This window comes from Geotrypetes seraphini, chromosome 14 (assembly GCF_902459505.1).
Source record: "Geotrypetes seraphini chromosome 14, aGeoSer1.1, whole genome shotgun sequence".
Lineage (NCBI taxonomy): Eukaryota > Metazoa > Chordata > Amphibia > Gymnophiona > Dermophiidae > Geotrypetes > Geotrypetes seraphini.
The window spans coordinates 9,764,333-9,781,523 of NC_047097.1; the positions used below are offsets into that span (position 1 = coordinate 9,764,333).

General features: G+C 41.8%; 1 protein-coding gene across 11 annotated transcripts in view; it reads left to right on the plus strand.

Moving 5' to 3' along the window:
* The first annotated feature begins 221 nt into the window (after positions 1-221).
* NEO1 (neogenin 1) overlaps positions 222-17,191 on the plus strand; it is a 360,380-nt gene continuing 343,410 nt past the window's right edge. For 2 of the 11 annotated variants that reach the window (XM_033919930.1, XM_033919932.1), the window contains exon 1: positions 226-1,137. In XM_033919930.1, coding sequence (XP_033775821.1) covers positions 1,023-1,137 — 115 coding nt within the window. In that variant the 5' untranslated portion in view covers positions 226-1,022. Of the gene's footprint in view, positions 1,138-1,575; positions 1,659-17,191 lie in introns of those variants that run through there. The other 9 variants (XM_033919931.1, XM_033919935.1, XM_033919940.1 and 6 more) reach the window with 8 other exon arrangements.

The following is a 17,191-nucleotide window of genomic DNA, read 5'->3' on the forward strand; positions in this document are numbered from 1 at the left end:
ACCTTCTAAATTGGGGGGATTTCTATTTTTTCATTTTTTGATGCGAGAAAATTATTAAAAAACCCCAGTAAACTATTTTTCAAAGGCAAACAATATCCTATTTAAAACAGAAGGAACATTTTTTTTTTTTTTTTAGACATGCAGTTTTTTTTATTTGAAAGAAGGAAGTAAGGTCTGATACTGCTGCTGCTTTTCTTTGCTCTCTAGGACCTCTGGTCTCCTGTAGATTCCGCTCCGGGTTTTTCTTCACGTTGGACGGCTCCGGCCCAGGTTCCCGATCCCCGCTCATGCCCTTGGGAAGAATAAAGGGAACAAGGAAAGCCAACGTGAGAAAATCCGCCCCACGCTTTCCCTGGCGCCAGAGCGCGCGATTCCCTTCTTGCCTGTTGGGGGAAATCTCGAGCCCGCAGGGACTCGGGAGCTGAGACGGCCGATCCCCCCCCCACCCCCGCGCTTTCCCGGGCACGCGCGCACTTAGCTCGCGAGATCGTCTTGTTCCCTGGCTGGCTAGGGGAGGCTGGCGGTGGGCTCGCGCGCGCCCCGGAGCGGCTGAGCGCCGCGCGGTGTGCGAGTGCGGCGAGAGCGTCTGCCCTGTCTTGCTGGTGTCTCCGAGCGCTGGAGATTTTTTTTTTTTTTTTTTAAAGATTTAAGTCATTTTTTATTTCTTGAATCGTTTTGTTTGCCTTATTTTAAAGCTAAAACCCGGAGTGATTTTCTACACTCCTGTTCTTTCTCCCCAGGGGGTTCCCCCCCCCTTGCGCGGTCTGTCTCTGAACTTGTCGCGACTCCCTGTTGCCTGCGGCTGGTGTCTCGGTGGCAGCTCCGAATCCTTCCCCCCCCCCTTCCCCCGTTAAAGCCGGGGCGGACCGCGGCGCTTTCGCTGCCGCGTGAGGAGCGGATTCCTCGGCCTCCCCGGCGCTTTCCCGGTTTATTTGCCCCACCTCCCCCCTAGCCTGGTCACGGCGCAGCCTCTTCTTTCCCCTCCCCGTCTCTCTTTTCCGTGGCCCCGGCTCGGCCGAGCGATGGCGGACCGGGGGGCCCGGCGGCGGCTCCTCTCCTTCGGTCTGGCCGCCTTCTTTATCCTCCCAATTGGACCGGAGCCGGTCGCGGCTGCCAGGGGCTCCCAGTCTGTCACAGGTAAGGGGCACTGGAGGGAACTGGAGCCGCGGTTGGGGGGAAAGGAGGGAGGGCGAGAGGACGGAGAGCCGGGGCAGCAACAGCAACAACTTCCCTCGTGCACACTCCCGCATTCCCCACTTTCTTTGGCTTATGCTGTCCCGGGGGGGGGGGGGAGGAGGGGGGGACAGGGCTGGAAATGAATGCGGGAGCCGTGATTACAAATCGCTGAGAAGGAAGAAGGTTGGAGAGGAAAATAAGCCAAGGAGAGAGGGAGGGAGGGTGTGAGGGGGACGACCGTAGGAATGCCTTTTTTTATTTTTTATTTTTTTTTTTTTTATTATTTATTCATGGTCTGCAGGGACGTGTGCTTTGCGGTTTTTCCTTCTCTTCCTCTGAAATATACAGTGTATATATAGATAGTGAGGGCGAGCCAGCTAGAAGCAGTAAGAGAAGGGAGGCAGCAAGGCTGATGGGGAGGAGGCACCTACTTCGTATCGGGAGACACGTTTTCCCATCGTGCCGCCGAGGGGGACCCACTTGTAAGAAGGAGGAAAGAGCAGATTTCTAGTTGAAAGGAGCAGATTTTTTTTTTTTTTTTTTTTTTTGGGGGGGGAGGGCAAGTAGGTTAACGTTTCTTCCCACTTACTTCAATCTGATCACTTCCCCTCCCCCCCCCAGGGGAGGTCATAAACGTGAGAAAATTGTTAAAATAAAAATGTCAATTTATAGTATTTTTTTTTTTTTTTTTTTTTTTTTAATCACAGCATTGCTTTCGAATTAAAGCTCAAAGTCCTTAATGCTTTGTTTTGCTGTCAGTAAAACGCACAACCTTGTATTCTCTGTTTTCCACTTTAGAGTTTCACAGTAGTCCTTTGTTCCTGATTTTTTTGTTGTTGTTGTTGTTTTGAGTCGTTGTTCTATGTTGATAGCTTATCTTGTGGCCCATATACCTATTTAGAATTGTGCTGTCAGCGCCATTCTCATGAATATGTATTGTGTATATGTGCGTTAACGGTTCAGATGCTGTTTGTAAGCTTGGATAAAATATGCACGATAACACCTAACACCTTTTCAAAGGGATAAATGTGGAGCGTTTAGTCAATCTTGTACCATAGCTTGTTGACTTCCTTGTGTGGCTACCCTTTTTCTCTCATCCTACAATATGAATTACCTTTCATCTCTCAGTATATAGCACAATTTATTTTGTAAAGTTAAGTTGAACAATAAGAGAACTCTAATAGAATAATGTAAGTAGAAACTGTTTTTGGTATTTTAATTTTCTGGTCTCTGGAGAAAAATGAGTGAGAACATTTGAATTGGATTCTATTTGAGAGTGGGCCCAAACTGTTTCTTCGCTTAAAAAGTTGGATAGAACAATTTAAACCTTGAGGGCATTACTAATTATTCACACATTAAAACCTAAACATTTTATAGTCTTTGATTTTGAAGTTGTTACTTAAGTAAAATTATGCATGAATGTGCTCATGGAGATAGGTGATTTAAGATGGCATGTACTGTTAGGAATGTAGGTTTTTTTAAAAATAATCTCACAAACTCCCAATATTTCTCTGGGTGCAACTGAATCTCTAATGTCTATAGGGATCCTCAGACCACCGCTCAAGTAGCCTGGTCTGAGGATCCCTTTAGACCAGTGGCTCCCAAACCTGTCCTGGAGGACCCCCCAGCCAGTCAGGCTTTCAAGATATCCCTAATGAATATGCATGAGAGAGATTTGCATTTCTGTCACTTCCATTATATGCAAATCTCTCTCATGCATATTCATTAGGGATATCTTGAAAACCTGACTGGCTGGGGGTCCCCCAGGACAGGTTTGGGAACCACTGCTTTAGACATTAGAGATTCAGTTGCACTCACAGAAATATTGGGAGTGAGTTTGTGAGATTATCTGTGTTTTATATGAAGAACTAAAATAATTTACTTGATGACATTCTATTTAGGAAGTACAAGGAACCTAAGTTATCTTCAATGGCATGGAATCAATATATAGTAGTGCTTTGTTTTTATAACATGGAGAATGTTTTGATGGTATGAGACAGTACTAATGTGTATTTTGGCGTATTTAGATGAAAAGGAAGGCAATCCCTGTATAAATCACTAAAGGACCCTTTTTACTGAGCTACACTAGGCACTAATGCATGCCTAACTTAAAAGGGCTTACCACGGGATGCGCCCAGGTGTTCTGCGCTGTTTGACATTAGTGTGTGCAAAAAGTTGTATTTTTTTTTCCATGGCGGGGGAGAGGGGTGTCTGCACTAATCAACACATTTCCATTCCTGCAGACTCCCGAGTGAATTAAAGAGTCATGGGATAGGAGGCGATGATCTGTTGTGGTTTACAAATTGGTTATTGGACAGCATAATAGGGGGTAGAGTTAAATAGTAGAGTACTGGACCCATGCTATTTAACATATTTATAATGATGTGGAAAATGGAAGAACAAGTGAGGTGATTAAATTTTCAGACAACACTAAACTGTTAAAATGCATGCAGACTGTGAAAAATTGCATGAAATTGGAAATATCGGCATCAAAATGTATTTATTCATTCAATTTTCTATAACGTTCTTCCAGGGGAGCTCAGAACAGTTTATATGAATTTATTCAGGTACTCAAGCATTTTTCCCTGTCTGTTCTGGTGTACCTCGGCCAATGGGGGGGTTAGGTGAATTGCCCAGGGTCACAAGGAGCAGCATGGGTTTGAACCCACAACCTCAGGATGCTGAGGCTGTACCTTTAACCACTGCACCACACTCTTCCTCCTCATGGCAGATCAAATTTAATGTGGACAAATGCAAAGTGATGCACATTGGGTAGAATAATCCAAATCATAGTTACCAGATGCTAGGGTCAACCTTAGGGAGTCAGCACCCAAGAAAAAGATCTAGGTGTCATTATAGATATAGATTGGAACTTTCTTCCTAATGTGTGGTGGTGGCCAAAAAAGCAAATAGGATGCTAGGAATTATTAGAAAAGGGATGGTAAAAATATTATAATGCCTCTGTATCAATCACTCCATCGTGCAACCTCGCCTTGAGTATTGCATTCAATTCTGGTGGCAATATCTCAAAAAAAGATATAGCGGAATTAGAAAAGGTTCAAAAAAGAGCGACTAAGATGATAAAGGGGATGGATCCTATCTTGTATCAGGAAAGGCTAAAGAGATTAGGGCTCTTCAGCTTGGAAAAGAAAAGACCGAGGGCAGATATGATTGAAGTCTATAAAATCCTGAGTGGTGTAGAACAGTTAACAAGTGAATCCATTTTTTTTTACTCATAAAACTTACAAAGACTAGGGAACAGTCAGTGAAATTATAGGGAAATACTTTTAAAACCAATAGGAGGATTTTTAAAAAAAAAATCAAACTTCTGGAACTCGTTGCCAGAGGGTGTGGTACTAGCAGTTAACGTAGATGGGTTTAAAAAAAGGTTTGGACAAGTTCCAGGAGGAAAAGTCCATAGTCTGCTATTGAGACAGACATGGAGAAGCTACTGCTTTTTCCCTGGGATCAATTGCATGGAATGTTGCTACTTTTTGGGTTTCTGCCAGGGACTTGTGACCTGGATTGGCCACTGTGGAAACAGGATACTGGGCCAGATGGCTTGCTTTAACCACATTCTCTGGCAACGAGTTCTAGAGCTTGACTATTCTTTGAGTAAAAAAATATTTTCTCCTATTTTGTTGTTTTTTTTTTTTAAAAAAAGTATTTTCATGTAATTAATTGTTTATTTCATTGAGTGTGTCCTGTTTATTTGTACTCTATAAAAGGATGACAAATCGGTTCACTTTTACCCATTCTACACGGCTCGGGATTTTGTAGACCCCAATCATATACCCCCTTAGCCTTCTCCTTTCCAAACTGAAGAGCCTCCGTCAACTTCTTTAGACTTTCTTCATACGAGAGTTCCATTCACTTTATCATTTTGATTGCTGCTGTTTTTAATTCTGCTATATTTTTCTTGAGATACGGTGACACCAGAACTGTTCTTGAGATACGGTGACACCAGGCCAGTTACTGGGCAGACTTGTACGGTCTGCGTCTGTGTATGGCCGTTTGGAGGAGGATGGGCAGGGGAGGGCTTCAATGGCTGGGAGGGTGTAGATGGGCTGGAGTAAGTCTTAACAGAGATTTCGGCAGTTGGAACCCAAGCACAGTACCGGGTAAAGCTTTGGATTCTCGCCCAGAAATAGCTAAGAAGAAAAAAAAAAAAAAATTTAAATTGAATCAGGTTGGGCAGACTGGATGGACCATTCGGGTCTTTATCTGCCGTCATCTACTATGTTACTATGTTACTATGTGCACAGTACTCAAGGTGAGGATGCACCATGGAATGATGCAGAGGCATTAAAATATTCTTGGTCTTATATACCATCCCTTTCCTAATAAATAATTCCTAGCATCCTGTTTGCTTTTTTTTTTGTCGCCGTCACATGCTGGGCAGAAACTTTTAGTAGAGTCTATAGCAATACCCTGATCTTTCTTCTTAGGTACTGATTTTCTAAGGTGGATCCTAACATAAGGTAACTTTGATTTGGCTTATTCTTCCCCATGTGCAACCCTTTGCATTTGTCCACATTAAATCTCATCTTCCATTTGGATGAAACATAATCAGAGAATTGTAAAAACCATACCAAAGTTCTGCTAAAAAGTAGAAAGAGTGCATATTAAAAACTGAATTTTCAGTGATGTTTTTTTAAACTAGAATAGGCTTGAAATCTGTTGTTGGCCCTCAGAGCTTTCTCATATTTACACTGTGGCCCTTTACATGAAAAAGGCTGGAGACCACTGCAGGAAGGGCTCAGGGTATGTGCTAATTTATTAATAGAAGTCAGCCAATGCCAACAACATTAGCACATGGCCATTATTAATTGGCGATTAATTAAAAAAAAAGAAAAGGAAAATCAGCCATTTTGTGTCTGCTGGATAAATGACCTTAGCAAAAAACCTGTGTAAGGGTGTGCTAAGGCCAACTTTTCCTGCAACTTAGTAAAAGGATCCCTATGTGTTGTCATACAGTGTTCTACCACACTCTGTCATACTGTTTACCATCCTTGTCCTACACTATACACCATATTTATCATACTGTGTTTGCCATGCTATAATCTCTCATGCAGTGTTTGCTGCTCCATGTCTTCCATGCTTTTTGTCAGGCATGCTTGCCTTATCATTTTTGCCGATTTGTGTCATACTGTATTAGCCATGCTTTGTAACACTATGTTTACAGTGCTATGTTTTGCCAAACTATGCTTACCATCCCTTGTTTTGTCATATTGTGTTTTTACCATGCCTTATTAACTGTTTTGCTATCTTTGTCAGACAATGTTTTCTATGCTGTCTCCTACCATACTATGTCTGAGAGTGTGGTGCAGGGTTCAGAGCTGCAACCTCAGCACTCTGAGGTTGTGGGTTCAAACCCACGCTACTCCTTGTGACCTTGGGCGGGTCGCCTGATCCCCCCCATTGCCCCAGACCTCAGCACCCTGAGTTTGTGGGTTCAAACCCACACTACTCCTTGTGACCCTGGGTGGGTTGCCTGATCCCCCATTGTCCCAGGTACGAGTACATTAGATAGATGTAAGATTTTTGGGAAATTAAGGACTCACAAATTTTGTAATTCGCTGATTTGTACAGTCTCTTGCTTATGTAAACCGCATCAATCTGGAAGGTTTTAGCGGTCTCTAAATGTACTGTAATGTAATAGATTGTGAGCCCACTGGGATAAGACAGGGAAAAATGCGTGAGCTCCCCTGGGAGAATGGTATAGAAAATTGAATAAATGTTTTAGGTAACATAGAACTAGATACTGTACTCTTAGGTCACTGACTCTGGACTCATTATCAGTATTCCTGTTTGTTACTTGATAGCTGCTTACATCATTTGCATGGAAAATCATTTTTATAAATGAGAATTCCTTTTGGACAACTATATTCAAAGACAGTTAGGTGTGAAGCACGCTTCAGTCTATCGCAAACTGTGTCCTGCATTAAGATTCCGGGTGTGCGGTGAGAGGCACCTTGTGTAGGCGAGCCAGCCAGCACTGGCGCCTCTCCTACTCTCCGCACCTCCCCACCGGTGTAGTCATTTTAGGGTTCACAAGATCAGGGCCCCCCCCCCCCCCCCGCCTGGAGGGCCTCCGCACATGCGCGGTCATTGACATGATGTCACTCATGCGTGTTATGTCATCACGTTGACATCGGTGCGCGTGCGGAGACCCTCCAGCCAACCGTCCCAGAGTTTAGTGTGCTGGAGCTTGGAAAAGTTTGCGAGACACTAGTCTTCATGTTTTAGAAAAATGTGTGGTTTTTTCCGAGGTAGGGCTGGTAGGAAAGTTTTGAGGATTCGCATTTTCACTGGTGGCTAGACTTATGAGGCGGAGGACGGTGGTTTTGCTTAGGAAGCAGCACTTGTAATCATTTATCTTTTTGCTTTGTGTGATGCACGGTTTAAACAAGGTTAGTATAAATCTACAGCAGTAAGCTGAGATTTGCAGCTGAATTTGTTGCTTTTCCAGCAGAAGCAATTGTTAACCCTCCCATCACTACCAACACAGTTAAGGGTAGTCCTGGTAAGTGAAAGCTAGCTCTTTATTAAATAAACTATTGTTTTAGGCAAAATATCTGCCTCTATCTTTTCAAACTATTCTTTTCTAGCTTTTGGTTTTACTTTAATTTTGATACAACTAAAATGCTGCTCAACTTCCAAAGTTATGCTGAACTAGTACAACATTAAAATCAACAAAACTACCCAAAAAGCATTCTTCACAATGCGCAACTTAAGAAAAATAAGGAAATTCTTTGACAAAGAACACTACAGGATAATTGTACAATCCCTGGTACTAGGTCTCGTGGACTACTGCAATATCCTTTATCTACCATGCCCTACAAACATGATCAAAAAACTTCAAACTGTTCAGAACACAGCCCTTAGACTAATTTACTCACTCGGAAAATTTGACCACATCACCAATGCCTACCTAGACTCACACTGGCTACCGATTCGAGCCAGAATTCAATTCAAACTATACTATCTACTCTTCAAAGTAATTAACGGTACTGCACCCACCTACCTAAATGACCGCCTAAACCGTAACCTTCCAACCAGAACAAGAAGAACACTGACATCATTCACATACCCACCACTCAAGGGTACTCACCGCAAAAAGCTTTATGATAGCCTCCTGGCAACACATGCTGCAAAACTCGAACCTTCCATCACCAGATTGTTAACCACAACATCAGACCTCAAGACATTCCGTAAAGAAATCAAAACACTGCTGTTCAAAAAGCATATACAATCTACCTAACCTCCCTCACCCCATCCCCTAAGAAACCAAAACACTGCCGTCCAAAACATCTTCCGATGTTATTAAGTCTTTACTATCATTCTGTTATTAAGTCTCTATCCTCAAACTGTATTCTCTATTGTCATGTACCATCCTGGAAATGTCCAGTTCTCTTCTTATGTAATCCGCTTTGAACCGCAAGGTACAAGCGGAATAAAAATCACTAATGTAATGTAATGTAATGTAAAATATCAGATCCTTAGTTGCAAAAGCCTACTTAAAAATTTGCTCAAAGCGTGCCTTAAAACTTGTTGCAGTTTGTTGTGACAGATTTTGACCAGTTTTATCTCTGCTATGGCTCCAGAGCAAAAGAAGATACAAACTTCTGATTTTTTTATAGATTATCCTTGCAGTGTCAAATTTGTAGAAATTTAGTATGAATAGCTGCATCAAAACATTTCTTCAAAAAGGGATTACAACATTTCTTCTGTAAAGGCTCATATTTATCAAAAGTTCCTCTTGAGAGTCTCCTGAGAAAATTAGAGAGTCATGGGACTTAAGAGGCAATGTTCAGTTGTGTATTTGGAATTGGTTATTAGATTAGAAAACAGAGGGTAGGCTTAAATGGCCATTTTTCTCATTGGAGGAGGGTAAATAGTGGAGTGCCACAAGGATCTGCACTGGGACCAGTGCTATTTAAATTTATTTATAAATGATCTGGAAATTGGAACAGTGAGTAATGTGATTAAATTTGTAGATAACACTAAACTGTTCAAAGTAGTTAAAACGCATGCAGATTGTGAAAAATTGCAGGCAGAAGTTAGGAAATTGGAAGACTAGGCAGCCAAATGGGAGATGAAATTTAATGTGGACAAATGCAAAGTGATACACATTTCTTGTCAAGGAAAAGTTTTGAATGTTATCTCTGGCAACTTTGTATCCCCTATTGAATTGCAATGATTGGCTATGCTTTCTAGACCTCAAGGAGGCTTACATTCACATTCCAATTCATCCAGCATCCAGGAAGAACCTCATATTTTGAGTGGTGTGTCACCACTATCAATACAAGGTTCTACCTTTTGGCCTGGCATCTTCTCCCAGAGTTTTCACCAAGTGCTTGATAATGGTGGCAGCAGCCTTGCGGTCTCAGGGCCTTCAAATCTTCCCCTATCTAGACTGGCTCATCAAGGATTCCTCGTCTCGGAGTGTCCTCTTAGCGACACAACGACTATATTATTCCTTCAGAATTTGAGGTTCGAGATCAAGCTTTCCCAAATCTCAACTTCAGCCTTCTCAGAACCTTCAGTTTATCGGAGCCCTACTAGATACTGTTCAACTCAGGGCATTTCTTCCTCAATAGCGTCAGGATGTCCTAATTCAGCTCTGCCATCAAGTTGCCCAACTTCAGTCACTCTCAGCAAGGCGCATGATGGTTCTTCTAGGGCACATTGCCTCCATAGTCCACGTGACTCCCTTTGCGAGGCTTCACCTGCGAATCCCTCAATGGTCCCTGGTATCTCAATGGTCGCAAGCTCTCGACCCACTTTTGCAACATATTCAAGTCACTTCGTCTCTTCGACAATCACTACAGTGGTGGAAGCACTCTTCCAATCTTTCCAGAGGATTACTCTTTCAAACACCTCCTCATCAGAAAGTCCTGACCACGGATTTGTCAACTTACGCTTGGGGAGCTCACCTGGATGGCCTATGCATTCAAGGTCTTTGGTCCACTAGGGATCGATGACATATAAATCTGTTGGCACTCAGAGTGATTTGCATGAACTACCTCCATTGCATGCAAATCTCTCATCAACATTCATTGTGGATAACCTGAAAACCTGACTGGTTGGGTATAGCCCAAATATTGGGTTGTGAGAATTCCTGGTCTGTCATGGCTGAGGCAACAGATGATTGTGAAGTGACTTGACCAAGGTCACAAGTGTGTCAGTGGGAGAAACGGGCTTTGGCTTCTGAAACTATTAATCTGCTATTCCACATTGCAGGAATCTAGCAGGGACTCTGATGTGCATTGGTCCTCGGAAGACACCAGCTCATTTTTACATAAACTATTCTCTGAAGTATTGTAGACCTGAACTTAGTGTGATCAGATTCCCTGGAGCAGCCCATTAAGAAAAATCTTGGCATTTAGATATTGAATATGTGGTTTTGAAAACAGGTGGCTTCAGCAATGTAAGGGTATGGCCAATATCATAAAAATATAATTTTAGGTGCTTTGCTTTTTATCACTCATATTTGTATCAGCTAAATTGCTTAATGGTTTTGACTTTCCCTTTGTATCCCACATGTACAGTTTTAGTTGACTTCTAATTACCATTCTTCTAAGTACTAGGGAGACATGTATTCTTGCTTGGCTCGTATAATGAATATCACTATAATTTCACTTCAGTGGGAACAGTTGTGCCAGGTTTTTACAATTCAATAGTTAATATTTTTTCATTACATTAGTAAGTAGCTTACCACTTTATTGTAACAGCAATTCATCTTTCTAACAGCAGTGGTAAATACGTTGTTTGACTGGCTCATTAAACTTGTATATTTAATGGTTCTCCGACATATCCTTAAACAAATCCAAGGTTTTATTTTTATTTTAGTTTCTATTAAAGAGATTGAGGAAATAAGAACTTGTAATCGGCACTCGTATGCATAGGCAGTTTTTGAGCATGCAAGTGCCGATTACAAGCTCTTCTTTCCATATTGAGATTTATATGGGGAGGAAAGCGTCCAAGGGTTGGAAGACGGGCAATGTTTAAGTCTTAAGGAGGACTAGGTCTACCTTCTCTGGAAAATTATTATAAAGCTGCATAGCTGAGAGCAATAGTTGAATGGTATTCATCCCTATCTAAGCTTTGGGTAAGGGTAGAACAAGCAATATTATATGGGAGAGAGGGTATTGGGGATCTGAAATACTTACCATGGGTGGGAGAAAAAGAGTTAACAAATATAAGTAATCCTTTTAGTAAATGTTTTCTGGAAATATGGAAAAGTGTTGGGGAAAAAACTTTTAGGAAGAGAAAAAAAAAATATTTCCCCCCCTATATTATATGTATGAGACTTTACACCAGGCAGGGAGGGGGGAATTTTTAAGAAGTGGGAGGCAAAAGGGTTAAGATGTTTTGGTCAATTAATTGAGGAAGAGGAGGTAAAAGTTTTTATAGATATCGGGATCAATATCAACTAGAAGCGAGAGATCTTTTCCCTTATTTACAGGTAAAAAACTACATATTGACATATAAGGGGAAGGATAATGGAGTCTTAAAGAAATCTGAATTTGAAAAGGGGCTAGGGGAACCAGTAGTAAAAGGGTGTGTTTCCTGGTTATATAAAATTATAAACGAGGATAAAGAAACAAAAACATCATATATGAAAGCATGGGAAAAAAACCTGGGGAACGAATTATCATAGATGTGTGGGGGCAATCGTATCGCATTTTTTTCAGACAGCTAGAGCAGCCACCCTGGTGGAAAATGCTATTAAACTCTTAGAGCGATGGTACATTACTCCAGTTTTAATTAGTAAATGTACTAAGCAGAGTGATGCTACTTGCTGGAAAGGATGTGGTGGAAGAGGTACATTCTGTCATATATGGTGGGATTGTCAAAAGGTCCAGTAGTTCTGGGAGCAAGTATTTGATTATGTGAGCAAATTAATTCAAACTCCACTTAAGTTGAATGCTGAAAAGGTATTGTTGGGAGTAAGAATAGAAATTAACATCCTCTCAATCTAAACTTTTGGACTTAGCATTTATAGCTGCAAGACTGACACTAGCTCAGCGATGGCGTATGTCAGTTGTTCCCACAATATGAGGGAGTGAAAAATATAGACTTTTGGCCCTTTTAACAAATCAATAGGCAAAGTTTAATGATATACAGGAGAGGTATATTGAAATGGAAAAAGAGGCTCTATGAAAGATTTGAGATGTATATTATCCTATCCTTATGAATTGTGAATCCAGGTCTCCTGAGGGGGTGGGTGGGAGAGATAGGGAATGGGATTGTTTTAATTGTAGTATACGGATAAGATGTATTATTTTCATTAGTTTATTAAGGTTATGAATTATATTAAATGATATTAATATTTTGTATTGAGATTATTGTATTAAAATTATTAAATAAAGAATTAAAAAAAAAAAAATACAAGCTCTTCTTTCCTCAATCCCTGACGCAGCTGTGAGGCGAAATGCTTAGCCATCATCGGTGGGTATAGGAGCCTGGCTGCTTTACACATCTCAAGATAAGTTTGTTACTTTCACTGTTTGGTATAGTGTTGGTCTCGAATGAATGTTTTGAAGTTCTTGTTAAGCATTTTTGTTTTGTTTCAAATGTCCTTTTGGTCAATGGAGGTTTTTATGACTATGAAGTTACTTGCCCTTTCTAATTAGAAGAGGGTTTCCTTCCTAATGGGACTCTGAGGCTTTTCCTCCTAAACATTTCTGGACTTGTTTAGCTTGTTGTTACCAAAAAATATTTTACAGCTTTTTAGTTATTTGAACCCCACTATTTACCTTCTCCATTGAGAATATTGACCATTTAAACCAGGGATCTCAAAGTCCCTCCAGTTGGGTTTCCAGGATTTCACCATTGAATATGCATTGAAAGCAGTGCATGCACATAGATCTCGTGCATATTCATTGGGGAAATCCTGAAAACCCGACTGGATTGTGGCCCTCAAAGAGGGACTTTGAGACCCCTGATTTAAACCTACTCTCTGTTTTCTGTCTTTCAACCAGTTCTTAATCCATAACCAGTTCTTAATCCCATGACTTTCTAATTTCCTCAGAAGCCCTTCATGAGATACTTTTGTCAAATGCCTTTTGAAAATCCAAATACAGTAGAATCTCAGTTTTCTGGCACCCATGGGGATTGGTGGGTATCGGATAACTGTTTTTCTGGTTAATTGAGAGTGTGCTAGAAACCTTGTCTAACACACTCTCGATTCCCCGCCCTGAAGCACAAATGGTTCCGAGCCACAAAGTCCTCCTCCCTCTTTCCCTCAAGCCCTTAAGTGGCAGAAGCAGGCAACGGTCCCTCACTCCCTTCCTCCTCTTCCTTATCCAAGCTCAGCTGGTCAGCAGGAGGCAGCCTCAAAACAGGGCCAGCTTGCGGCCAGCCCTGGCAAGGCCTTTCTTCTGATGTGTCGAAACTGATGCGTCTGAGGAAAGGACCTGCCAGGGCTGGTTGCGAGCAGCCTGTTTTGAGGCTGCCTCCTGCTGACCGGCTGCACTCGGATAAGGGAGAGAAAGAGGGAGTGAGGGAGTTTGCGGCTCGGTACTGCCACCTGCTTCTGCCGCTTGAGGGAGGAGGGCTCTGCGGTTCAAGACCCCTGCTGTGCTGGTGCTTCAGGGTGGGAGGGAGAGGGTTCGTATATCTAAAAAAGTTTTTATTGTGTGATTTTGTCTCCAGTGCAATCTTCTTTTCAAAGTTTCTCTTTGCCTTCCTTATTAGTGCGTTGCATTTGACTTGCCATTACTTGTGCTGTTTATAGGTATTTAATTTGGATTCTTCTTTCACTTTCTGAAGGATTTTCTTTTACCTCTAATAGCTTCCTTCACATCACTCGTTAACCACGCTGGCTGCTGTTTGGTCTTCCTTCCTGCTTTTTTAATACATGGACTATATCTAGTCTGAGCTTCTAGGATGATATTTTTGAATAACATCCACACTTGTACTGCCTGATTCAGGGAAAATTATTTGATTCGATTTACTTTTCATGCCCAATCAGGCGTTTTTTTTTTTTTCAACGTCCTGGCAGTTTGATTTGGTAGTCTTTCCACCTACCCCATTCCCTCTTTGCCCTCTCCAACCCCATGCTGTCACTGTGGTGTAAACAAAATAAAAAATACTTTCCCTCTCTCTGTTAAGTCCTAGTTCACACTCCCTGTCTTAACACCAGTTTTGGCAGAATACACAAATTTCAAATCTGACATATTGTAATCACAAAATAGAAAATAAATTATTTTTTTTTCTATCTTCTACTGTCATATCTAACACTTGTTTCCCCCCCCACTCTTTCATCTCTCTCTCCCCTGCCTTGTTCCCTGGGTCAAACATCTCTATTTCCCTCCATGCAGTATCTCTCCTTTCCTCCCCTCCATTATCATATGCAAAATTTATTTCTCCCCATTCACCATCTCTCCTTGCCCCTCCACCCTTTGTTCAATATTTCTCCCTCTCACCACTTTCTACTTCTTCCCTCCCTTCCTCTCCTCCACCCCAACAATTCTTCCTCTCTACTTTCTCCCCCCCCCATGTGTGGCATCTTTCCTCCCCTCCCATCCCCCTGTGCAGCAGCTTTTCCATCCCTCCCCTCCCCTTGTGCAGCAGCACCCCACCGATCGTTACACCGTGAAACCTGACTTCTTAAAGGCCTCCTAAAACAGCAGCAACACTCTGAACGGGCTGCTTTGCAACCTGCCCCACTAGGGCTTTCCTCTGCTGCGTCACCAATATCATCAGTGATACGGCAGAGGGAAGGCCCTAAAGCAGCCTATTCAGAGCGCTGCTGCAGTTTTAGGAAACCTTGGAGGTATGTCTGGTCTCACCAGGCTCGGTGTCGCTGAATTGGTGAGTCTGATTTTCTTGGACAACAAATTGATTCAATGAAGTGAATCGGCGAATTGTGCAACACTAATCCACACCTGATTTAAATTTTTGACCTTTGCAGCTGCTCCTCTAAGTTTTCTTTTTTACCATTCTCCTCATGTTATCATTGTTCTTGGGTTGTTTTTTTTTTTTTTTAAGTTAAATGCTATTGTATTGGAATTCTTGTGTGGACTTATTCCAGGGGGTTCATAGACAACTCGGCGAAAGACAAAGGCGCGCGCCGACAACTGAGCGCAAGACGGAGGCGCGTGCCGAAGAAAATTACAGTTTTTAGGGGCTCTGACGGGGGGTTTTGTTGGGGAGCCCCCCTAGTTTACTTAATAGATATCGCGCCGGCGTTGTGGGGGGTTTGGGGGTTGTAACCCTCCACATTTTACTGTAAACTTAACTTTTTCCCTAAAAACAGGGAAAAAGTGAAGTTTTCAGTAAAATGTGGGGGGTTACAACCCCCCACAATGCGGCACGATCTCTATTAAGTAAAGTGGGGGGGCTCCCCAACAAAAACCCCCGTCGGAGCCCCTAAAAAGAGTAATTTTCTGTGGTGTGTGCCTCCGCGCTGCGCTCAATTGTCTACGCGCGCCTTTGTCCCGGCGCGCTTTTGACCTGACACCATTCCAGGGATTATATAAAATCTGATCATGTTATGATCACTGTTATCAAGCGGCCCCAGCACCATTACCTCCCACACCAATTCATGCGCTTCACTAAGAACTAGGTCTAAAATTGCTTCACCTCTTGTTGCTTCCTGAACCAGCTGCTCCATAAAGCAGTCCGTGATTTCATCAAATAATCTTTTCTCCCTAGCATGCCCTGATGTTATATTTACCCAGTCAGTACTGGAGTAGTTGAATTCACCCATTATTATTATTGTTACCCATCTCGCTGCTGGACTGCTGCCTGCATCTTACTATTGGTGATTCCTTTGTTAAGTTGCTAAGGGAGTTGGAATATGTACACTTAAGGTCCCCTAAGATTGCTAGTTATATGTTAGACTATGGTAATGTTTAGTTTTTATTATTTTCTAATGTTGTAAGTGGTAAGTTGCCCTCAAAGAATTTCTTATTATTTCTTAAGAGCTAATTACTAGCTAATAGAGATTAGCTAATTACTTTTTTAGCCTTTTAATTGGACCATAAGAGGCTTGCATTTGAAATCACCTTTGGCATTGGCACACAGTAGCAGGGTGGTATGATCTTTAAATGCCTTGAATCCTGAGATTTTGCTGTCATTTTCATTATATACGTCCGTTTCCCAGTCTGTTTGCCAAACAAGCCAGTCTCATCTACATTGAAAACCTGCTCTGGCACATACCCTTTTTCTTCAATGACACTTAGCAGGTACGTTTTAAATTCCTCAGCAGCTTCGTTGTCAGCTGAACTTGTCTCCCGAAAAGGCTTTTTTTTTTTTTTTTTTTAGCGCATACCATTTTTAAAAAAATGTGCTAACCATCCTGAACTCACAGAAAAGGGTTTCATGTTTTCCTGCCCCTAGGTGATATGTTTGTAAATGTGTCTGGCTTTCATCCTGACAACAGTGCTGTCCACTATGCTTTTTTTTTTTCTCATTCACCATTTGCATTATCTACAAATTTAGCCGCTCCTCCATCTTTTCCGCTGACTGATCATGGATCATAGATACTTTCCGGTGCAGCTTTGCGAACATACTAATGGATATCTTCTTTTCACGGATAGATCAGATTCATTCATGCAAAATCTTGGCTAACAGCAGAAACGGACTTGCCAGAACGAAGCTTGTCTAAACATGTATTTTGTCACTCGGACACATTACATGCTTCTTTCTCTTTGGGGCTGTACCTGCAGATATTTGTAGCTCGTCTCTTGACGCTTGGTGGCCCTTTGTAGAAGCAAAGACAATATCGCAAAGTGAAACACCCCCAACAAATTTTGACATTCTTTGCCTCTCCTTCTGTCAAGGATTGTCGATACAAAAGGTACTTTAATAGATTATTCTCTTTTCAGGCAGCAGTCAAAGGCAAAGAATTAAGCCAGTTAATAGCTAGAGCAGCGTCCTATAAACATTTCAGAAAGCTCTTGAAAACATACTTATTCAACATTCTTATAAATGATGATCCATATTGAACAATTTTGCATTGTAATTTCTGAGAATGTCCCAGCTTCTTTGAGTTGTAAAC